This window comes from Somniosus microcephalus, chromosome 14 (assembly GCF_052327205.1).
Source record: "Somniosus microcephalus isolate GS21.2 chromosome 14, FLI_Smic_1.0, whole genome shotgun sequence".
NCBI classification, from domain to species: domain Eukaryota; kingdom Metazoa; phylum Chordata; class Chondrichthyes; order Squaliformes; family Somniosidae; genus Somniosus; species Somniosus microcephalus.
In genome coordinates, this window is record NC_141000.1 from 97225842 (window position 1) to 97251305 (window position 25464).

Below are 25464 nucleotides of genomic sequence, written 5' to 3' on the forward strand. Positions count from 1 at the left end.
GAACAGTCTTAAGGGGCTGAATGACCGCCTCCTGATCCTAATGTTCATAATTCAGAAAAATGACAACACTTCCTTACTTATGTCCTCCCACTCCCGCCTTTTAGGAATATCTGGTGATGTACGTAAGAAAGAGCTCTACATTTCTGAGGGGCCGCACATCTGGGCGCTATCAGTTGGCAGCTCTAGCAGTTCTCGTCTGGTTTATCGGAGTGACAGGTTTATCAGTGATCTCTCTGTTGACTGGTTATACAGCAAGCTGTACTTTGTCATAGACCGACAGGTAACTATTATTGACATGTCCATGAGTATGATACTGACTGAGAAATGTGACTTTGTAAAGTTCAATTAAACACTTTTTTGCTACTTAAATCAAACAAATAACTGGATCCATAATCGAGGAAGTTTCTCCCCTTGTTAGCTCTTTTACAAACTGAGTCATAAAACAGTCTTCCATTAATTCTAGAAATCCCTTCCCTATCTTACCAGTAAAGACAATATTATCCTAGTCAATTTCTGGTAAGTTGACATCGCCAACTGCTGCAGTTGGTCTCTACTAGTTGCCTGCCTTATTTCATCCCACAGCTCCAGATCAAGGCTATCACCCTGGCCCAGGGGTCTATAGCATACCCCCAGTAATAGTTTACCTCTGTTACCATCTATTAATTCTGCACAGTGATTTTGTCTGCCATTCAAACCATTTCCAAGATGAGGTGATGCAACTGTTTCCTTTCCCTGTTGCCCCCATGCCCCTCCCCACTTCCTGCTACCATGATGCTTGCTGGAATTTTAATTACACCCCCCCCCCCTCCCCCACTAAAATACAATAATATTTGTTTGACATCGGGTAGTGATTGACCTGTTGAGGTTACTTCATGGTCTTTACACTCCGCTGTATGGGTTGAATGATAACAATTCACCAATCTGTCTTTGTAGGTATTACGATGTGATGTAAAAAATTGCTCCACCGAAGTCGTCGTTATGTTAATTTCTTCTCCAGTTAAAGCTGTAGCAGATCCATTCAGTGGGTGAGTCAAATGCCTTTTAAAGCTATGTGATTTCACAGTGATCTCTTTCATTTGATGGGTTCTTATCTGTTTATCAGGGAAATCTAATCTCCTGGAAATATCTTAAGCGGGACCCTGCAGTGATGCTGGTTAAGAGATGAGAAGAAAAACTGTGCATGGTGCAGATCTGGAACTAAAACAGCGAATGCTGGAAGTATACAGCAGGTCCATCAGAATCTGAAAAGCGAAACTTGTATTAATGTATGTCAGCTGGACTCTGTCAGCTGGACTCTATGCCAATCTTACTTTTCTCTCTTTAGATGCTGTTTGACTTGCTGTTATTTGCACAATTTTTATGTCTATTAGTGTTTACAAACATCAAATGGGTTCTACAATGGCCTTGGTATTGTCTATTAGTTTTGATTCTATCACTCTTCCAACCCTCTTTCATTAACTACTTTGGAAGTGAGCTAGAATTTCTGGGACTGAAATCATGTGGGTGGGGGGGGTTGCACCTTGTGTAAATGCCGAGATGTGCCCACTTGGGACCTCCATTGCTGACCCCACCAAAGTTTGCAGGGTTGGGGAAGGTCCCTTAGTCTACAAGGTGCACTAAAGCAACTCACTAGGCTTCTTCGACAGCACCTCCCAAACCTGTGACTACCTGGAAGGACCAGGGCAGCAGGCGCATGGGAACACCACCACCTCCAAGTTTCCCTCCAAGTCACATACCATCCTGACTTGGAAATATATCGCAGTTCCTTCATCATCGCTGGGTCAAAATCCAGGAACTCTCTACCTAACAGCACTATGGGAGTACCTTCACCACATGGACTGTAGTGGCTCGAGAAGGCCGCTCACTACCACCTTCTCAAGGGCAATTATGGATGGGCAGTAAATGCTGTCCTTGCCACATCCCGTGGATGAAAAAAATAGTCTCATGATAATGACAGACATCTGTAGCACTAAGGACGCATCTAGGGAGCCTGCTTTACTCCAGAGGCCACGTACTGCAGGGAAGCATGGCCAGCTCCCATTGGCCTCTTTCTAAAGGGTCACAATTAAATAATTTAAAAACATTTTACCTTTTATTCTTTCGGGGCCAAAGACACAATCCGAGCTCCCACCACTGATGATGTGCCTGCCGACTGAGGCTGGCGATACAGGAACTCCAGGTGTTGGGAGTCCCCACCCTCCGCTTCACACCCCCTCCTAAGTTGCTGGTCTTGTAAGGGGTGGGTGGAGTTCCTCACCTAAATGCACCGTGGAATCTGGGGTAAGGCCGAGACCCAGAATATCTGGATTCTGGCCTAATTTGTGGCCCTTCTGGTACACTCCTGCTGGAATTATGATGGAAGTGCGTTAGAAGGACTGGGGATTTTTGGCTCCTCTGTCTTTAATAGCAAAGTACTCAACTTAGAAAGAAAGCAAAGACTAACATTCTATACCTTATTCATTTGTATAGTGGCACTCCTCGTTCTCTTTCAATTCAGCATTGCTGGAGTTTTTACACGTCTTTTCTTCATCCTTGAGAATGTAGCTAGAATGATGCTTTATTAACTCTTTAAATTTCTTGTCTGTAGCGCAGGTCAAATTGTCATCTATGCTGTGACCATTGTGTGTTTGTCATTGGCTAAGATTCTGTTTTCTTCTTTCTGCGTCCGAATTATTTTCTACTTCCATTATTTACCAATCATATTGTGCATAACCTTTCTCCCTGGTTCGTTTTCCGTTAAATTCCTTTCAATCCCTGCAAAGATTTTACCAGCAAAAAAAAAAATTGAGATGCAGCCACCATGACAGTTATTCACCCATCCCATGTTGGGATACAACCTCAGGTCACCCCATTATATACCTTAAAAAATCCAGCATTAAAGGAAAGAGGCTTCATAGAAGAAGAAAATATTTCAGCAAGGAAATGAAATTACCAATTTCTGATTCAATCTATTCACTAGCATCAACCAGAATTATTATATCTCAAAGTCAAAGCATTGTATCGTTACATCAAATAAACCCTAATATTTGGAGCATGTGCAGCTTCTACTTAAAATGATTGTAATTTGGGGGGTTTCAAATTGGCACTGTAGGCTTTGATTATTCGTTGTGCCCATTTATTACTTGTCCTGTTTTCCTTTTTATAGGTATTTGTTTATTGGTTTCATGGATAGCCTATATCGCATGACTCTACCAGGAATAGTGTTGGAAGCTGAGAGCAACAGCATGGAACCTCTAGTAGCAAATACATCACTCCTCACTTTCAGTTTGAACCCAGCTTTTAAAAGCCTCATTTACATTAGTGACACAGGAGGCACAGTCCGTTATATCTTTTTGGATGGGACAGAAACATGCATGGACAGCTTATTACCATTTGATACAGCCAGCATTCAGCACGTAGTCCATTCTTGTAACTTATGGGCTTTAAGCAATGGAAGACAGGTATTTACAGCAGAAGAACATGCTGGGCAGTTGTACCCTACTGAGGTGAGTATGGAATCATGCAACGAAAAGGATGGAAACTTTGACAACTTGTTTTTATGGGACTTATCTACTCAGCCTCTGCCAGTACCTCTTCATGAACCTACACACTTGCAAGTTGTCTTGGGATTCAATTCAGCAGCTTTAGCCTGGAGAAAGCCTCTACCAGGGTCTGGGCTTGGTATGTTCTGCATTTTTGGTCATATATTTGCATCTTTTCACTTATTGGTCAAAAAAATGCAGTTTTTTGTTGTTGAAAAGATACAAAATAAGGGATTGGACTGCCTTATTTCCTTATTAAAGGTGGTTACATAATGGGGACAAGGTTTTGCGGAGGTGGGGGGAGTTCTAGATATTGCAACCACTAATTACTCCTTTTGAAACACTTGTTGGTTTTGATTTGGGAGAGTGAGATCTGGCCAGTAGGAACTGCATTTGGAACTTGCATAGCATGTACATTCTGCCAGAGTGGACTTACTCCCCCATAATGTTACCTTATGGGAAAGCCAAACGATTGGGGGGAAAGGCTATGGCCAATTTCAGGAAAAAGCCTGAGGAAAATCCTCCCCAATTCCCTAAAATAATGAGACAAGTTCCAAGAGTCTGTGGTTATCCATGATATGTGGGGTTACGGGGTTATGGGGATAGGGCTTGGTTGGGATAGCTGTCGGTGTAGGGACCGGGTGCTAGGGTTTGGATGATCAGCCATGATCTCGTTGAATGGCAGAGCAGGCTCGAAGGGCCGAATGGCCTACTCCTGCTCCTATCTTCTATGTTTCTATGATACATCACTAGACATATTTAGTTTCTTCCTCCTCCCCCATATTTCCCAATTTCCTTAGGAACAAAGGTCTATTCAGGATGGCCATCTTCAACCATTAGACTAGTCTCAAAGAATGCAGACTTCTTACCCCACTTTACATTGTGAAAAAAATCAGACACAAATCAGACCTGCCAATACATTTGTAAAATACTTCTATTTTTAAGAAAGAAAGACTTGCATTTATATAGCGCCTTTCAGGATCGCCAGACGTCTCAAAGCGCTTTACAGCCAATGAAGTACTTTTCGAGTGTAGTCTCTCTTGTAATGTGGGACACGCGGCAGCCAATTTGCGCACAGCAAGCTCCCACAAACAGCAATGTGCTAATGACCAGATAATCTGTTTTTGTTCTGTGGATTGAGGGATAAATATTGGCCAGGACACCGGGGATAACTCCCCTGCTCTTCTTCAAAATAGTGCCATGGGATCTTTTATGTGCACCTGAGAGGGCAGACGGAGCCTCGGTTTAACGTCTCATCCGAAAGAACTATTGCGCAGCCAGGATTCCACTCCTGTATGAGGAAAATGTGATTATCTTTTCTTATAACTGACAACAGCCCCAATATGTGCATATGCAGGAATCCATCTCTAATAGATAAATTCCTATTTTATTTCAGCAGAGCAGAGTGTTAATCTGTTCTTAATGTTACCTTTCTATTATAGGTCCTAATGCATGGCAGCAATGGTCCTATGACATGATCATTGTAAATGGCAACATAAGCAATTATAAGGAAGGAATCAAGGCAACAAATATCACATTATATGGTTTGAACAGTTCTACAGTGTATACTTTCAGGATACGTGCAGCTTCTCCAGGTGGCAAAGGTCCATGGTCTTCAATATTTCAAGGAACGACACTTGCAGAAGGTAAAAAGAGTGGCTGTCACTGTTATACTTGACAAAGAAAATTAGTAAGTATTTCTGGCCTTTTAAATGTATACCAATGAATGTGTTTAAGATTTTTTTCAAGTAATAGAAGTTAGTAACTAGGAATCATGTTGCATAAAGATAAAGAGGAGTCGGAACAAATGGCAAGTATTGGTGGAGGATTACAGTAGAAACCTCTACAGAAAGGACAGATCTTAAAAGTCTCCATTATATTAGTGACAGAGGAGGCACAGTCCATTATATCTTTTTGGACGGGACAGAAACATGCATGGACAGTTTATTACCATTTGATACAGCCAGCATTCAGCATATAGTTCATTCTTGTAACTTATGGGCTTTAAGCAATGGAAGACTGGTATTTACAGTAGAAGAACATGAGGGACAGTTGTACCCTACTGAGGTGAGTTTGGACAATAGTGTACTGACTCTAGGCTTGTACACCCTGTGTGTTAGGCATGGCCTCCTATTAGAAGCCCCCCATCACCTACTCCCTTCTAATGGACGCAGCTGCCGCTGATCCTCCTCTTCATCCAATTATTCTTCCATCCAAATGAAAGCAGAAATACTAGCACCCATGATGAGGGTGAGCAGGGGCAGAAATACTAGCACCCATGATGAGGGTGAGCAGGGCAAAACATATCAGAAAGAAGCAATCTGAAAGCTGGGATCTCTTCTTGCAATTCAAAAAGCCTAATGACACTAAAGACGACAAAAAAACTGCGGGGTTAAAATGGTGGCAGGCGGGAATGGAGCAGTATGTCCTCTACAGTGATTTTTTTTGATTGGCACCCATCCACCACCTTAAACATTCACTCCCTCCATCACTGGTGTACACTGGCTGCAGTGTGTACCATCTACAAGATGCACTGCAGCAACTCGCCAAGGCTTCTTCGGCAGCACCTCCCAAACCCGCGACCTCTTCCACCTAGAAGGACAAGGGCAGCAGGCGCATGGGAACACCACCACCTCCAAGTTTCCCTCCAAGTCACACAACATTCTGACTTGATAATATATCGCTGTACCTTCAGAGTCGCTGGGTCAAAATCCTGGAATTCCCTACCTAACAGCACTGTGGGAGTACCTTCACCACACGGACTGCAGCGGTTCAAGAAGGTGGCTCACCACCACCACCTCGGGCAACTAGGGATGGGCAATAAATGCTGGCCTTGCCAGTGATGCCCACATCCCATAAGCGAATGAAAAAAAAAAAAACACCTGCCTGCACCGTTCTTGCTAAGTGAGCAGGCTTAAAATTGCCCCTAATAAGCTTATGTTAGCCTTAGTATATTTTATCTGTCATAGATAGGTAGAAATATCTGGTTATTTCAACTAGTGTTGCTTGCTTTTAACTAAGCTTGCTATTTTTGCAAACATAAACTGGTCTTGATGCTATTTAGTACCTGTTTACTTGGAGATATGCATTTGACAGTTAATGCATTTTGCTCTGTTATATTTTCTTGAAGGTGCTAATCCCTATGTTCTAGCAGGAAATGAACTGGGGACCTGGAAAGTATCCTTGGATAAATTTGAGAATGAAAATATGCTTCCAAGTGTGAAAAACGCAATAGGTACAGTAACTGAATTATAGATTTCTGTGTATTAAATTCATCTGTAAAGGCCTGAATTAAAATAATGTGCAAAAATATATTTAATGCAAACATTGCAAACTTATCAATGTTCATCGCAGTACTATTAATATAATCTCTAATTTTTTAAGGCGTTTTTGTAAGAAGAATCAATCTGAAAACTGCAACAATTTTCCAGTATAGATTCTAATGTGATGAACATCTTTAAGGCATTTACTGATGAATCCAGAATACTGTTACGTTTTCATTTTTATTCAGTTAGAGACTTTACGTGAAGAGATATATACAATTAAAATAGTTCCAATCAATGTGTCACGTTTTGGGATTTTTAACAATAATTTTTCCGTAGAAAAGTTTATGTTTTAAGTGACAGGTTTTAAAACAAAGTGCATTTGTACATATTTAAAAAGAATGTGCATTAAAATCAGACATTGATACTATTACCCAGGGGCTCCAAGTAAACAGTCACGCCATAGTGGGTTGGAATGCCCCTTTGCATTAAGCTGGTTTCAAAGGGAGGGGGCACAGTAATAAGTTTGAATACTGCTTCTCGGGCAAACAGGGAGAAGAATTTGGGTCCAAGCCTTCATGTCCCGTGGGGACAAGAAAGAGGTGACCAAGCCCCACAGGTGGGAGTCAGGTTTTTAAACAGATAACTTTAGCTAGACTCGGCAAGTCTGAAACGTTAGAGGAACAGTTAGAAGGTCCATTGATGTGGGGAAGCGTGACCATTATGTGTACTATTTGAATGAAGTGAGCCCATTCATAATTGCCTTTCTACATGTTCAACTTGCTGTGAAATAAAGCAGTTTGTCGATCGTATGAAGACTCATCTCATCAAGTATTTGCTCTGTGTTGCCTTTGGGGGGATTGAAGAACCATTGGTGTAAGACACAAATATCCAGTTCATATCACAAGGGGAACCTATTGCTGCGGTTCTGGGTTATGCTATCGCACAAGTAGATCTAGGGCAGTGTGAGTAAACTCCCATAAAGGTAGGGCGTTCAGACTACTTATGGGAGCAACTGACAGTACTGAACCCAAGAAAGTATCTATGGCAGATCCGACTATGTAACAGTATAACTGATTGATTGAAAGTTTAAAAGCTAGTCTTCAGGTTATCCCCGACTCCTCACCACACCCGCCCCCCCCACCAGCAGTCAATCAAAAAAAGAGGAATAAAAGTAATTAACTTCGCACCAAAGCACAACCATCCAACATTTGTTGGTTTTCTAAAATGTATTTTTGTGCTCAACAATGCAAGGTATTATTGCTGGCAAATGGAATGCTTCCACTTCTTAGAGCCATTATCAGCACTTACTAAAATTAGATCCTGACATGTGGGTGTTGCTGGTAAGGCCAGTATTTATTGCCCATCCCTAATTACCCTTGAGAAGGTGGTGGTGAGCCCCCTTCTTGAACCGCTGCAGCCCGTGTTGTGAAGGTACTCCAATAGCGCTGTTAGGGAGGGAGTTCCAGGATTTTGACCCAGCGACCATGAAGGTACAGCGATATATTTTCAAGTCAGGATGTTCTGTGACTTGGAGGGGAACTTGGAGGTGATGGTGTTCCCATGCGCCTGCTGCCCATGTTCTTCTAGGTGGTAGAGGTTGCGGGTTTGGGAGGTGCTGCTGAAGAAGCCATGGTGAGTTGCTGCAGTGCATTTTGTAGATGGTACACACTGCAGCCACGATATGCCGGTGGTGGAGGGAGTGAATGTTTAAGGTGGTGGATGGGGTACCAATCAGGCGGGCTGCTTTGTCTTGGATGGTGTCGAGCTTCTTGTGTGTTTTTGGAACTGCACTCATCCAGGCAAGTGAAGAGTATTTCATCACACTCCTAACCTGTGCCTTGTAGGTGGTGGAAAGGCTTTGAGGAGTCAGGAGGTGAGACACTCCCTGCAGAATACTCAGCTTCTGACTTGCTCTTGTAGCCACAGTATTTATGTGGCTGGTCCAGTTAAGTTTCTGGTCAATGGTGACCCCCAGGATGTTGATGGTGCAGGATTCGGCGATGGTAATGCCATTGAATGACAAGGCACGGTGGTTAGATGCTTTCTTGTTGGAGATAGTCATTGCCTAGCACTTGTGTGACACGAATGTTACTTACCACTTATCAGCCCAAGTCTGATAGTCGTCCAGGTCTTGCTGCATGTGGGCATAGACTGCTTCATTATCTGAGGAGTTGTGAATGGCACTGAACACTGTGCAGTCATCAGCGAACATCCTCATTTCTGACCTTATGTTGGAGGGAAGGTCATTGATGAAGCAGCTGAAAATAGTTGGGCCTAGGACACTGCCCTGAGGAACTCCTGCAGCGATGTCCTGGGGCTGTGATGATTTACCTTCAACCACCACAACCATCTTCCTTTGTGCTAGGTATGACTCCAACCAGTGGAGTGTTTTCCCACCGATTCCCATTGACTTCAGTTTTACTCTGGCTCCTTGATACCACACTTGGTCAAATGCTGCCTTGATGTCAAGGGCAGTCACTCTCACCTCCGCTCTGTAATTCAGTTGCATTGTCCAGGTTTGGACCAAGGCTGTAATGAGGTCTGGAGACGAGTGGTCCTGGTGGAAACCAGACTGGGCATCAGTGAGCAAGTGCTGCTTGATAGCACTGTCGACGACACCTTCCATCACTTTGCTGATGATTGAGAGTGGACTGATGTGGCGGTAATTGGCTGGGTTGGATTTGTCCTGCTTTTTGTGGACAGGACATACCAGGGCAGTTTTCCACATTGTTAGATAGATGCCAGTGTTGTAGCTATACTGGAACAGCTTGGCTAGAGGCATGGCTAGTTCTGGAGCACAAGTCTTCAGCACGATAGCCAGGATGTTGTCGGGGCCCATAGCCTTTGCTGAATCCAGTGCACTCAGCTGTTTCTTGATATCACGTGGAGTGAATCGAATTGGCTGAAGACTGGCTTGTGTGATGGTGGGGACCTCAGGAGGAGGCCGATATGGATCATCCACTCGGCATGGTTGTAAACGCTTCAGCCTTGTCTTTTGCACTCACGTGCTGGGCTTCACCATCATTGAGGATGGAGGTCTTCATGGTGCCTCCTCCTTCCATTAGTTGTTTAATGGTCCACCACCATTCACGACTGGACTGCAGAGCTTTGATCTGATCCATTGATTGTGGGATTGCTTAGCCCTGTCTAAAGCATGCTGCTTCCACTTTTTAGCATGCATGTAGTCCTGTGTTGCAGCTTCCCCAGGTTGGCACCTCATTTTTAGATGCGCCTGGTGCTGCTCCTGTAATGCTCTTCTGCACTCATTATTGAACCAGGTTTGGTCCCCTGGCTTGATGGTAATGGTAGAGTGAGGGATATGCCGGGCCCTGAGGTTACAGATTGTGGTGGAATACAATTCTGCTGCTGCTGATTGCCCGCAGCACCTCATGGATGTCCAGTTTTGAGCTACTATATCTGTTCTGAATCTATCCCATTTTGCACGGTGGTAGTGCCACACAACACGATGGAGGGTGTCCTCAGTGTGAAGATGGGATTTCGTCTCCACAATGTGCGGTGGTCACTGCTACCAGTGCTGTGATGGACAGATGCACCTGCGACAGGTAGATTGAGGACAAGGTCAAGTAGCTTTTTCCCTCGTGTTGGTTCTCGCTCCACCTGTCACAGGCCCAGACTGGCAGTTATGTCCTTCAGGACTCGGCCAGCTCGGCCAGTAGTGGTGCTACCGAGCCACTCTTGGTGATAGACATTGAAGTCCCCCACCCAGAGTACATTCTGTGTCCTTGCTTCCCTCAGTGCTTCTTCCAAGTGGTGTTCAACATGGAGGAGTACTGATTCATCAGCTGAGGGAGGGTGGTAGGTGGTAATCAGCAGGAAGTTTCCTTGCCCATGCTTGACCTGAAGCCAGTAGACTTCATGGGGTCCAGAGTCAATGTTGAGGACTCCCAGGGCTACTCCTACCCAACTGTATACCACGGTGCCACCACCCCTGGTGGGTCTGTCCTGCCGGTGGGACAGGACATACCCATGGATGGTGATAGAGGAGTTTGGGACATTGGCTAAAAGGTATGATTCTGTGAGTATGACTGTGTCAGGCTGTTGTTTGACTAGGCTGTGGGACAGCTCTCCCAATTTTGGCACAAGTCCCCAGATGTTGGTGAGGAGGACTTTGCAGGGTCGACTGGCTGGGTGTGCCATTGTCTTGTCCGTAGCTGGTGCCGATTCCGGGGGGGTCCGACCGGTTTTATTCTGATTATTGTTTTTCATAGTGGTTTGTTACAAATGAGTGGCTTACTAGGCCATTTCAGAGGGCAGTTAAGAGTCAACCACATTGCTGTGGGTCTGGAGTCACATATAAGCCAGACTGGGTAAGGACGGCAGATTTCCTTCCCTAAAGGGCATTAGTGAACCAGATGGGTTTTATGACAATCCGGCAGTTTGATGGTCACCGTTATTGATACTAGCTTTTTATTCCAGATTTATTTCATTAACTGAATTTAAATTCCCCAGCTGCCGTGGTGGGATTTGAACTCTCGTCTCTGGATCATTAGTCCAGGCCTCCGGATTACTAGCCCAGTGTAGCAGGATGAAGCCCATACTGTCGAAATATACATTTCATGGAATGGCACCATTGGTGTTCATGGAAAAGTCTGTGGCCCACATTTTTCCACCCTTTTGTTAGCAGATCTTCTGGTATTTTGTAGCTGCAACCCTATTTTATGATTTGATGGTATAGTCCCATTTCACAACTGTCATTCAACTAATAGAAACATTTTTTCTTTTTTATAGATTTAGACTGGATCAATAGTTCCCTCTACTGGACAAATTCCAGTGGTTTTGCTCATGTTACATCCTTGATTGATTCTGACAGTGAGACAGAAGTAATACAAGGCTTGCAGAATGTGGGAGCATTAGCTGTGGACTGGATAAGTAACACCCTTTACTGGGCTGACAGTGAGAAAAATAATGTATGTAACATAACAGTTATGTTTCTCAATTAGTTTTTAAGTTATTAGAATGTGGTCCATTATTCATTGAAGCTGCAATTAACTTTGAATTTGGAATTTGTGATGTGATATAATATTACCTTTCATGGTGAACGAACTGTATTGTTTTAGATCATGTCTCAAATTATTAGCAATTTAATTTGGTTTGGCTGTCACTTCCTGACTAAGGTAAAGTTACCGTACTTTATAACTTTTTTTATAACTTTATTTGGCCATATAATGAAAACTATTTGTAAACATAAACTTGCTCTCAGTCATGGTAGTGTCCAGGCACGTAACTGTAAAACAAATTGCTGATTGACTGTTGGCCAGTAGTTGGGGGGGGAATCCAGGGCAGGGAAAGCTGCAACTTTCCTTGTGGGGTGCGGAGGAGCATTCCCTGCTCCTCTTTGCCCTGCAACGGAAATTCTAAACTCAGTCCTACATTTGATGATTTTGTGATGCAGTGCATTAGTGTACCATTTGGGCCTCTTCAACTTCCGGGCAGGTCCTGACTCTCTTCAGCATTGTGGGAACCCGCGATGACGTCTCCATCAGGCCCATGTTAAAATCACAGTCGGAGCCTGATGACATCATCGGACCCTGATCTGCATATTTTACGAAGGACCCCACCGGCTGTGATCTGGCAGCTTAGCTGCTTATCCAGAGCCTGATTGAAAACCGCGGTCTGCGGTTTTGGACGACTTTCCAGCAAATAAGTAACCTTGGTCATTTTAACTATCCACTTGCCTGGCAGAAACTGGGCAGGTTCAATTAAAATTGCCTCCAATATTATGAGTTATTCAACCTTCCCTGCATTACAACAGCGACTAAACTCTAAAAGTACTTCATTGGCTGTGAAGTGCTTTGGGACGCCCTGAGGTCATTAAAGGCACCATATAAATTCAAGTTCTTCCATAACATAAGTGAAAGTGGACTATATACCTAGAGTTCCAAACCAGCATGTTGATCTGTTCCATGAATGCTGGGATTGGCCGCCCTGTATAGCACTCTTTCCCTTCTTCGCTGGCAAAGGAAAGAAGTAGAAAAAACAACTTTTGCTGCCAAACAAAGAATTACAGGCACAGATTGCACAAGTGGGCCAATCAGAATTCTTGCTGCTGGAATTAGGATGTATCGGATGATTTGGGACATTTGATAGGCATGCCGGAGAATACAGCCACAGTCAAGAAATCATATGAAGAGGTGTAAATACAAACCTACATTTTATAATTTTGTGATACAGTGCATTATGGTACCAGTGGAATTTACTATCAGTAATTCCATTGGCAATAATTAACACGTTCTTGCATTTTAATTAAGTGTTCTTCTTTAACAACCATTCTCTTCTAAAAGAAAACAATCCTTTGTTCTCTCTCGTGGATTTGCTTTGGTTGTCGGACTCACTGCACACGACCAAAACCTAGAACCTGAATCCCATTTTCCATATTCTGTATAATCAGTGTCAAACACAATAGACTTTTCATTGTGTTTGACACTGCTATTGACCCAGGCTAACTTTAGCTCCGTGCAGTGCTGCCCCCGCTTGAAGGGCATACTGCTAAACACTTCTAAAATGAAATACTTAAAAAGAAATTAACTAAATATCCTCAATTAAAATGAGTATATTTTAAATCTTTCAAATAAAAATGAGCACAATGCAACATTACTTCAAATAAAATAGCTACAAGATGCTTGTACATTGAAACCACAAATTAAAAAATTGCAGTGCCCTATAATTTTAAAAAGCTCACTTTGTGAAGAGAACATTCAGAATTTGAGCAGTAATTGCTGCAATGTCAGCACTTAAAAAGTGAAAATTATAGCATTGAGCAAAATGCCTTTTTCTAAGTTGCAATTATTAAACCTCAAAACACGAGTATTAGATCATTTGCCTAATTCACATAATTGCATGTTTTACCACCTGCCCCAAAGGAATTTCATTATATTTCTAATTTACTCATTTAAAGCCTCATTGCTCAGGTTAATATTTAAGTAAATTTTCAAGTGGCACCTAAGATTTATCAGCGAATGTAAAACTAATGTACAAAAATAAATCATTCTGTTATTTTTATTGTGATCCATTCAGACTTTTGGATGAGTTTCAGTGTTAAATTTTTGGATTTTTGCAGAATTGTTTTCTCTCGGCAGTTTCATAGTGGTTCTGCAAGTGTACCCCCCCCCCCCCCCCCACGATGATCGGAAAGCTGTACCCTTTTTAATCATTAAAATGTAACAGAGATACATACTCGAATGATGAACAATTACCTAACTTTCAGTAATCTGTTTACTGGATTTAACATTATCTGGTGCAACATTATCACTCTCACTTTAGAAGGATGGATATTTAAAGAAGGAGTGGGAAGTGGAGAGGTGTAGAGGTTTTAGAGAGGGAATTACGGTGCATAGGGCCTAGGCGGCTGAAGGCACGACTACCAGTGGTGGGCTGAAGGGAATGGGGGGGATGCACAAGAGACTAGCGTTGGAGGAACACAGTAGTTGTTCGAGGGTTGTAGGATTAGAGAAGTTTACAGAGATTGGGATGGGCGATGCCATGACAGGATTTAAATATGAGGATGAGAATTTTAAAGTTGAAGCGTTAGGGGACTGGGAGCCAATGTCGGTCAGTGAGCACCGGGGTCATGGGTCAACGGGACTTGGCATGGGATAGAATATATGAAGCAGTGTTGAGTTTGATGAGCTGAAATGTATGGGTGGAAGATGGGAGACAGACCAGGAGAGTGTTGGATTAGTAAGGGGTCGACCATTTAGGCTGAGATGAGGAGAAATTTCTTTACTCAGAGGGTTGTGAATCTTTGGAATTCTCTACCCCAGGGGGCTGTGGAAGCTCAATCATTGCGTATATTCAAACCTGAGATTGATAGATTTTTGGACACTAAGGCTGGAATTTTCTGGGGTCTGTGCGGGCGCAATTGGAGGCAGGTCGGCTGGGAAATTTAAAAAAATTGCAGCGGGTTGGGATCCCGCCCCCATGGGCCTTTCCCTCGGGCGTGCTTGCCCGCGTGGCAGCGGCCCGAACGGCAGAGGCAGGCGAACTAATTTAAATCATTATATTAGGTACTTGTCAGACCCTGAAGAGTCTCTTTAACCCTACCTTTCAAATTTCACTGGATGACCACGGGAATCACACAGCTCGGGAACCACGTCTGTCAACCTGAGGCGGAAGTTGAGTGGCCATTGATCCAGCTGATTAGTGCACAGTATGGAAAGTACAATAAAAACCCACCTCACAGCTGATCACTTTCCTCAGACAGGAGCTGTTGCTGACTGCATTGCCAGCACAGATTTAGCTTTCTACAGGCTGCAGCTGTTTCCAGCAAAGTCGCCATCCAGTGTCACCTCATAGGTTCTAACAATCACCTCATTGACCGATTACTTCTGCCATCTCTACTTGACCTGCCATCTATTCCATTAGCAGGGGTGCCGTCTATACTGTCTCACCTTGGTCCTCAGAATCGGATGGCGATAAGCCCCAACACCAGCAGCACCAGGCACACCAGCAGCACCACCAACAACAACACCACCAACCTTCTCCGCAAAAACCTGATGCTGCACAGGACAAAGGGCATCAGCGCAGGGCTGCACCGCGCCGGAGGCGATGCCCCCAACGCAGGGTATACAGGCAGAGGATGAGCTTCCTCAACATGACTGAGCAGCAGTGCTTCAGGGGGCTCAGGCTATCGCGCCAGGTCGTCACAGACATTTGCACATTGCTGGAGCAAGAGCTGCTGCTTAGAGGAGCAGGTGGACAGGCCTTACCAGTGGCTGTCAAAGTCACCAGTGCCCTCAACTTCTTCGCCTCAGGCTCTTTCCAGGGATATGCAGCAGACATTTGCGGCATCTCGCAGTCAGCCACCCACAGATGCATCACACAAGTCACCGATGCCTGTTTGACAAGTCAGCCAATTATATCAACTTTGCCACTGATGAAGCCAGTGTTACTGAGCAGACGTTCAGCTTTGCCACTCTGGCTGGCTTCCCATGGGTGCAGGGCATCATCGACTGCATACATGTGGCCATCAGGGCACCCCAGAAGTCTTTGTCAACCGCAAGGGCTTCCATTCCCTCAATGTGCAGCTCGTCTGGAACCATAGGAAGATCATCATGCATGTGTGCGCCAAATTGCCTGGCAGCTGCCATAACTCTTTCATCCTGCATCAGTCCACCACCCCCCACCACCCCCACCCCCACCCTCAGCTCTTCACTCCTCCTAACAGGCTTTCTGGCTGGCTGCTTGGAGACAATGGGTATCCACTGAAGACGTGGCTCATGACACCCTTGTGGAGGCCAAGTAGTGAGGCCGAAGAGAGATATAATGAAAGCCACATCTCCACCAGATGTGTCATAAAGCAGACAATAGGCATGCTGAAAATGTGCTTCAGATGCCTTGACAGATCTGGAGGAGCCCTTCAGTAGTCACCAGCCAGGGTCTCCAGAATCGTCGTGATCTGCTGCACCCTCCACAACAGAATGCAGCAGCGAGGATTAGCGCAGCATGAGGAGCAAAGCTCTGAGCACACAGCCTCTTCAGATGCAGAGTAGGAGGAGGAGGAGGAGGAAGCTGCAGTCCAGATCCTACCAGCACCCGAGCACATTGCTGCCCGAAAGGCCAGGGATGGGCTCCTCATGGCCAGATTTACTTAACTTTACGCAGTACACCCATATGGCTGCCACATGCTGTGCCAGCTTGGCACCACCCTACAACAACACCATAAAGCATCCCTACTATGACCAAGCCATTCCTTTCACACTGACCACCATTGTTGGAGGTAACGGTATGTCTCACCATTCACTCCAACACACTAAGCCACTTCCAAAGTCGCACACAAATGTGAAAGTGGTGAAAATAAAGATTTTTATGTGTGACATTACAGTACTGGAATCCTTAAAGAATTATTTAACAAAACACCCAAGTGACTACCCTTGTACATCTACTTGTGTTTCATCTTTCTCTTACACGTGCTTCTACGAGGTGGCTTCAGCAGAGGTAGAGGCAGCCTGCTCACTTTCCTGCTGTGACTGCTTCGACGCTTTTGGCGGACGTCCTCTGGGTTTTGGAGCCTCTGATGGCCCCGCCAAAGTCTGCTCCCCCGTGACTGTGCAGGGGCAGACTCGGCCATCGTGATCCAAGGAGGCATCTGGGGCTCTGACTGAGGGGGTGGCGATGGGGGAGAAGTGTAAGCGCTTTGAGAGGAGCCTCCACTTCCATGTCCCCTCTCACCATCATCCCTCTCATGGGCCACCCGCACTTCCCTGCTAGCATGGAGCTGGCGAGTACCTGGCTGCACAGCAGTGGGGCCTGTCTACGTTGACAGCTCTCCTACAGAGAAGGTCTAGGAGTCTCTCCATCTATTCTCCATAGAGACCATGTGCTCCTGTTAGTTGCTCACTTGTGTGTTGTGAGACACCACTAATCTATCTTGCATGGCACCCAGGTGTGCGTCTCTGTGCTGGTGCTGGGTGCGCTTATGTCTAGTGACGGTGCGCCCTCAGAGGCTGGAGGCTTCTCTGAGGAGTCGTCTTCCTCTTCCTCCTGGACAGTGTGGGGGTGGGGGGGGGTGGGTGAGGAGGCAGCCCTTGATGGACTTGTGGGAGAGTAAAGAGATGTTAGATATGTCATATGAAGAATGGGTACAGATACCATTATGCACATGACCATTCAGTGGCTGCTGACAACAGTCCCCATATGAGTGACTGATGTATGAGATGTAATTCTGTCACCAGGTTGCTGAGATGTCCCCCTCCCTCCATCTCCCACCTCCAGCTGCTCTGCGCCTCCTGAGACTTCCAGGGTGACCTCCTCTGCTGCAGTTAAGGTGGCCAAAGATGGAGGGCCACATCCCGTTCTCTCCCTCTCCCTCTTATTGTGGGCTCTCTTTTCCTGCAAGAAGGGAAAGAAGAGAAAGTTGAGTGAGAGTGATGGAATGAGTGTCAGGAATTGATGGGTTACATCTCTGGAGGGAGAATATGATAGAGTGGGGTGTCAAAGCCAAGTGGCCTCCTTGTGTTTTGTTAGTTGGTATGATTGCATTAGAATGAGGGTGAGTGAGGGGTGGCTCATCAGGTAGGGATGTGATAATGTAGATAGAGAGGGAGGGATTTGTTGGGTGGACGTGCAAGGTATGTTGGTGTGAGTAAGGATGTGCAGCAGCAGGGTTGGGAAGGCAGAGTGATGGGGATATGATAAGAGGCACAGCAGGATGAAGTTGAGTATGGCTTTGTACTCCCCTTTCCAGATCTAATGAGATAATTGAAACATTTGCGGCACTGCACTCAGATCCTCCTGACCACATCCCTGCTGTTTACCTCCTCTGCTATTTGGAGCCAGGCTCTTTTGATCTCTTGGCAAGGTCTCTTCCGCCCATCATAAGGGCAGAGGACCTGCCTGCGTGCTCTGACTCCCTCCTCAAGCATATGGAGGGAGTCATCGGAGAACCTGGGTGCAGCCCTCTGTCTCAGTGCAGTCGTATTTGGCACTCTTTCCAGCAGTCCAATTGTGCAGGGTGCTGCCTAGATGAACCTTCAAATGCAATGTGGCCATGGCTCCTTTAAATATCCCACATGGAAATGCGCCATCGCTGACGTCATCAGACCCGCAACCTTTAATTGGGCCGGGTAAAACACAGGACGGCCTTAATAGGCCCCATTATCTCAAAGTCGATCTGAGGAGCGGCATGGAATCAGGAACGGGGTCGTGACCTGCCATGGCGACTGCCCTCACCCGACCCACGGAGGTATGGAAAATTCCAGCCTAAGAGAATCAAGGGATATGGGGATAGGGCAGGAAAGTGAAGTTGAGCTAGAAGATCAGCCATGATTTTATTGAACGGTGGAGCAGGCTCGAGGGGCTGTATGGCCTACACCTGCTCCTATTTTCTTATGGATGAGGGTTTCAGCAGCAGATGGGCTGAGGCAGGTGAAGCTATGGAGGTGGAAGTAGGCAGTTTTTGTGATGGAGGATATGAAAATTGGGTCGGCTCCTTTACAGGCACGCTCCATCCATCCAATTTTCCAGTATTTGGTGCGAACCTTGCTTGAAATATTTTAGAAATTGCTTCTTCTCCAGGACTGGATGTTGGACAAGCAGTCTGACAACACAGACAGGAAAGGGGGTTTAGAGATGGATCTGTAGTTTGCAAGGACAGAGGGGTTGAGGGTGGGTTTTGTGAGGAGGGGGTTGATGATAGTAATTTTGAAAGGGAAGCGATTGTAACTGAGGAGATAGAACCGTTTACAATGTCAGCTAACATGGGGGTCAGGAAGAGAAGTTAGGTGGTCAGCAGCTTCGTGGGAATGGGTTCAAGGGCGAAAGAGGTGGGTCTTGTGGACAAGATGAGCTCTGAGAAGGCACTAGGGGGAATAGGGAAGAACCCAGAGAAAGACATGGCTTCAGGGGTGGGGAAGGGGGCGAGCCTCGGAGGAGGTTTAGTTTTGTGGGCAAGGAGAATATCATTAATTTTCAAATTCTCATCCGACTGTAGGATGTCCTCTGACAGTAGTGTGTGCAATTACAGGTCTGGTTTGATTCAGAAGTGACATTTTGAACCCTTTCACATGTCTCCAAGGCAACAAGGAATGACAGTGTGGTTACTTGAAGCCACAGTACTGAAGTCCTCAGATTGTGCCTGCTCTAGTGCAGGTGTAAATGTTGAATAAACTGCTTTTGCATGTGGTCACATACTTCCCGCAGAAGAGACCATTCAGAGCAGAGGGAGATATTTATTTTGGGGGGGGAGGAGGAAGAAGGGAAGAATCGTTCAACTTTGTTATATCAGAAAAATTGATAATAGTAAATGATCACAACCAGATTCAAGGATAAATTAACACTGGGAATATTATGTTGGCTTTTATTTTATTCGTTCCTGGGATGTGGGCATCACTGGCAAGGCCAGCATTTATTGCCCATCACTAATTGCCCTTGAGAAGGTGGTGGTGAGCCGCCTTCTTGAGCCACTGGAGCCTATGTGGTGAAGGTACTGTAATAGTGCTGTGAGGGAGTTCCAAGATTTTGATGATGAAGGAACGGTGATATATTTCCAGTCAGTATTGTATTTAATCACCAGTGGTTTATATGGTTTATGACTTTGATACAATCACTATTATTTATAACTTATCAATGTGCTTAATTAACTGTTAGATATTTCGCATGCCTTTGGATGCCGAGGTACGTACAAAAGTCAGGGACATTGCAGGAAAAGTCCAAGATCTCCAGCTAGATCCACTTCAGGGCTACATGTATTGGACAACAGCACAAAGTGTAGAATATGCTCGGATAAATGGTGACCAACCAGGCTTGTTTGAAGAGCTGCCTAATTTCTCTGGTAAACAGGTGAAACCAGACTTCAGACACTATTTGCACAGTTTAACCACGAGTTAAGTTTTGTGTATAAATTATTTGTGTTTCTAAATATTTTGTTTTTAGATTTCAGGATTGACTCTGGATTTTGACCTTGGAGCATTATATTGGCTTACTCAGGATAATACCCGACTTGAAATAAATCAGGCTGAGCTCATCAGGAAAGGGTAAGTGAATAAATGGAAACAAACAATTAAAACAACACTCCTACTGTACTTTAAAGAAAGAAAGACTTGCATTTATATAGCGCCTTTCATAACCTCAGGACGCTCCAAAGCACTTTACAACCAATGAAGTACTTTCTTGAACTGTAGTCACTGTTGTAATGTAGAAAACGTGGCAGCCAATTTGCACACAGCAAGCTCCCACAAACAGCAATGTGATAATGACCAGATAATCTCTTTTAGTGATGTTAGTTGAGGGATAAAAATTGGCCAGGGCACCAGGAGAACTCCCCTGCTCTTCTTTGAATTGTGTCATGGCATCTTTGACGTCTACCTCCGACAGTGCAGCAGTACTGGAGTGAAGTGTCCGCCTAGAAATTGGCCAGGTAAAAGAAAATAAAGTTTCTGTAGAAAGACACTGTTTTCAAGCTGTTCAAAGCATCTTGGATGATGCCAAGCAAGCAGTTTGTTTTGAAGGAAAGTGAGAAATTCATGATGAAGATGTCACTTTAATAGCTCTGAAAGTCAGTCACTTTGCTTTGAATTAAATTCAAATTTGAGATTCTGGAGGACAGGAGTTGGGCATGAGTGTCTTTAATCTCAGCATATCCCTTACCCACAAAAATGTAATTGTTATTTAAATGCAAAGTATTGATTACTAGGATCAGCAATACATTGATCTGATTGTGTTCCTTAATAACATTGTTTTACACTCTATTTTCAACATGCTAAAGATGGATTGTAATTTTTCACTGAAATTTATTCTGAAGACACTGCTGTGTTTTCTCATGGCACAGGAACAGACGTACAGTTAAAAGGATCTTATCTTCTGAATCTTTGAAAACCTCACAACACATGCTTCAGTGCTACTTTGGCAGATTGGTTTGGATTAATGAAGAAGGGGATTTGCAAATTGCAGAACTTGGCAAAAACCAAACTGTTGATATCTCTAGTGGTGTGCCCTTTACAGCGTTTACTGTAGTACATCGGAAACCACTACCAGGTTAGTCACAATACGCATTTGGTAGATTGTGCTACATATATAAATTAATAAAAGTTGTTCAAGCCACATTCAAGCTGTATTTCCCTTATTAGTGAGGCTCCTGTAAGGGAATAAGAAAAAGCATTAGATATATGTGGGTTTGTAGGCCAGTTGATGAAATAGTGGTCTAAGAGTGTCAATTTTCTGAGATGAATTGAGTGTATTTTAATAGGTTCACATTATATTGCAGTTTAGATATGTTATTGATTTTGTGCTTATGCTCTGAAAAAATTGATCATTGCTTTGTAGTACATGTGCACCAATTCCCCTTTGTTATGCACTGGCTGTCTTCATTATGAGAAATGCCCCATTCTGTATTGGCGGCACTATTTCTTGTCATTTCTGGCCTTGCCTCTAAATCTGTTCCTTTCCTGCCTTTGCTTCATTTGGCCTTGAATTTGTTTTTCTTCCCTGGCTTCTGTTCAGTGTTTCATGACTTTCTCCTCTTCTATTCTGGCTATGCGCTACCTCCTTGTTCTGCCCTTAACCTATATTTTCTCTGTTGGCCTAATTCCGTTGCATGCTAGGGGTGACAATTACGTTTATTCAACCTTTCAGTTTGGAATATGCTTCACGAGACCTAATATTAAACATTTTTTGTTGGCTCAGTGAGTTTATCCAGTGAGCAGCTAAGGCCAAACAGACCAGAACATCTCTGGCTTGATCCCTGGTCTGTGTTAAGTTGGCTAATCAGAGTCGCATTACAATAGGGCTGCCAAAATCAGCTTCCATGTCCCTGGGTTAGGGAGGGGAAAATTTCATGGTTTTTCATTCCTAGCCCATGCAGTCCCATTAACTTGCTGAAACCTGTCTGTGTCTTTGATAAATGACATGAACACACTAAATAGACCCTCGCTGCAGGCTAGTATCTTCAGTCTTGGGAATTAGGTTGCTTAAATAGAATGTAAACAATTAATGGCTCTTATATTTACCAGAGAAATGGATTATAGCTGGAAAGTACTTTTAGCATAAAGTACTTCATCACTTTATGTGCCCACAGAATTTGCTTCCACCACATTCCTGTTTTTCATTCCTAGAGTTAAGTACCTAGATTTATTAACAGAAAACTTAATTGATATCAAGCACATAAATCTCCATGGATTACATTCTTTAGTAGTCATTTAATTCCACCAAGATGCCTTTAAAAAAAAAAACTCCTCTTCTCGTCAAAAAACTTCACTGCTGTTCAGTTCTCTAGTACGTTTGCTCAGCGTCTCCTCGAAGAAATTGGTTGGGGTGGGGGGATGAGGAACTTCTTGCCACGCAACCAAACAAATCTCCTATAGGCTGACTGTGGAGAAGAGTCGCTATTTGATGTAGAAGCGTCTGAGCCTCATTCAGTTGCACCTCCATCTGAAAGAGACTGCACGGAAATGAGAGCCCATAACAAGCTTTGGAATACCGTGGTTTATGATTTCAGTGCATGGTTTGAGTCACACGGGTAAAAAAATAAGTCACCCAATAACTTCTGAAGTGGTTGTAAACCTTTGATATCACTAAGTACCAGATCAATTGTCCACATTTGTATCAAATCTTTATATATCAAGAGTTTCTTGCGGTGCATACAGATTTGTTTAGTAATTATATTTGCATTCATTTATGTATTACTTTCCATTTAGATGGTTTCTCTAATTTCCCAGTTGTAATCCCTAATCCAGTTCCAGCGTCTTCATTTAAGATACAAGGAAACTCCTCCAGGATCTGCATTAAATGGGAAAGGGCAAGAAATGTGAACTATGGTATATTATATTATCGGTTTGAATCACAAGCTCTTTTGAAAGTTGAGGTATTTTGCTTTTTATATAGATTTTAGTTATACATTAACTAAATTAGTTTTTGTTGATAGTACAGTGCTGGGAACATGTTCACTGTGTTAATATTGTTGTCTGAAATATTGATGTATAACTTAGGCAGATCACCTATATATATAAAATGGTATGTCTCTCTGTCTGTCTTTCTGTCTCTCTGTCTGGCTATACAATCAAAAGTTATAGAGCGTACCTACACGTGTGTTACATTAAAAGAAAGCTTACGATTCCAGAACGGTCGTAAGCATATTTACGTTTTGGTGAGACAAAAATTGTGCCCGCGGTATCCAAAAAACGTTCAAAATTCCGCTCATTATCTGCTCATTAGCCTTGAGTGACGTCGAGGTCGACCAATCGTACGGTCGAGCAACCCGATGGTCAACCAATCGCTGCGTGGCAGGGGCAGGTTCCTGGCACGTGCGGGCGGGCCCTCCTAGAGTCGAGTGACGGGACGATTGACCAATCCTACGCTTCGGTGACCTGACGGTCGACCAATCGGTGCGTGTGTGGGCGGGCCTTATCGTTCTGAACCGAGGTGAGTCCCCGCCATCTTGATTCCAAACTTTCCATTTCTTTTTCCCGCTTTCTGCGTCTTTAAAAAAAAAAAGTTGCTTTTAAAACACATAGGGCTAGAAATTCAGTTGGTTGCGCCAGCCGTTAGCGCCTTAGGAGGAGTAGATGTCGAGCGCTAGGCGGCTAGCGCCCGGGCGCTGCGCGATCTGCGCCTCACCCCAACTTCAGTGGAGATTTAGCGCCGGCACAAAGTCTTTGCGCGCGCTCAGCTGCGCGCGCAGATGATGACGTCATTTCCTCGTGCAACGCCCTTTGTGCGCTCCAATCCGGAACTTGAGTCGCGCCGCCCCATTGTGCGCCTGGCGCCCCTAGCGACTGTTGAGTGGAACGGTGCTCAGCCGACGCGGGGCGCGGGGGGCGCAAATTAAAGGGCACTCCTCCTGCAGTAGAAACGGCAGCCGTGTTGCAACACTCCTTCTTTGTGAGAGACGGATCTTCTGGTTTGGGAGGAGGAGGAGGAGGAGTGCCCGTACCACATAACAAACGAATGCCGGCCTGTCAAAAGCACAAATGCACCCCTCCCCTTTAAGAGCTCACCGGAGCCAGAGTGTCTGCCGTCAATCAGCAGCTCGCTGCACCTGCCCTGCGCCCAACTTCCGGGGTTTCGCCCCGGCCCGCTGGCTTAGCGCCTAATGATAGTCGTGCATCGCCTGTTTTAGCACAGCAGCAACCTCTTGGGGCGATGCCACTGAATATCGGCGAAGGGGGCGCGACTTTGCGCTGGGCGCAAACTTTAGCGGCCGCCCGACTTTACCGCCCCAAAAGTGGCTATACTGAATTTCTAGGCCATATTGTTTTAAAAAAAAAGTTAATTACTTTCTAAATCTTTTATCTAATCTCATTAATTTTCCTACCTTTCCCCGTTTTTGCAGGTAGGCCTCGAAGCCTGGGCGTCTGTTGCCAGCCATGCTGGACCCTAGGCAATTGTTTTGTGGCAAGCTCCTCCCACCCCCCACCCCCCCCGCTGGGCCCGATTCCGAACCAGCGGCCAGCCATCTTGGTAAAGGCTGGCTGGGCTCACTGCAAGCTCCTCGCGCTTGCACTGCACGGCGCACGCGCACCTCCACACAGAGGGAAGCGAGCAGGTTAGCGGGGGGGGCGGGGCTCGGGAGGAGAGGGGGAACGGAGAGGGTTACCCCGGCAACTGGGCTCGCCAGCCGCAATCGGCCGTCTCAAGCCGCTCGGGCCCGGTCCCGGAGATCGGGAGGCGGAGAGGGGAGGAGGGTTACCAAGGCAACCGGGCCCGGCTAGCCGCAATTGGCCGTCTCAGGCCGCCTCAGGCCCGGCCTCGGGAGGGCGGGGCTCGGGCTGACTGGGGCGCTGCGCTCGGCATGTCAGTGCGTGGGGCGGCACGGAGCTCAGCGGAGCCATCGCCGGCAGAGGGGAGAGGGTCTGCTGGCTCCCCCCTCCCTTTCTCCCCCCCGTCCTTCCCCCCTCTCTCTCCCCCCCCTCTCTCTCCCCCTCCCTCTCTCCCCCCTCTCTCTCCCCCCCCTCTCTCCCCCCCCCTCTCTCCCCCCCCCCTCTCTCCCCCCCCCTCTCTCCCCCCTCTCTCTCCCCCCTCTCTCTCCCCCCTCTCTCCCCCCCTCTCTCCCCCCCTCTCTCTCCCCCCCTCTCTCTCCCCCCCTCTCTCCCCCCCCCCTCTCACCCCCCCCTCTCTCCCCCCCCCTCTCCCCCCCCTCTCCCCCCCTCTCTCCCCCCTCTCTCTCCCCCCCTCTCTCCCCCCCTCTCTCCCCCCCTCTCTCTCTCTCCCCCCCCCTCTCCCCCCCC

General features: G+C 45.5%; 1 protein-coding gene across 1 annotated transcript in view; it reads left to right on the plus strand.

The window, feature by feature from the left end:
* Window positions 1–25464, plus strand: part of LOC147107743 (proto-oncogene tyrosine-protein kinase ROS-like) — a 281208-nt gene that overhangs the window by 54234 nt on the left and 201510 nt on the right. Inside the window, exons 11-20 of the mRNA XM_086007024.1 lie at window positions 105–280; window positions 934–1025; window positions 3146–3660; window positions 4964–5167; window positions 6652–6756; window positions 11537–11715; window positions 19892–20083; window positions 20177–20277; window positions 21072–21277; window positions 22936–23102. Of these exons, the coding sequence (XP_085863150.1) occupies window positions 105–280; window positions 934–1025; window positions 3146–3660; window positions 4964–5167; window positions 6652–6756; window positions 11537–11715; window positions 19892–20083; window positions 20177–20277; window positions 21072–21277; window positions 22936–23102 (1937 nt within the window). The remainder of the gene's footprint in view (window positions 1–104; window positions 281–933; window positions 1026–3145; window positions 3661–4963; window positions 5168–6651; window positions 6757–11536; window positions 11716–19891; window positions 20084–20176; window positions 20278–21071; window positions 21278–22935; window positions 23103–25464) is intronic.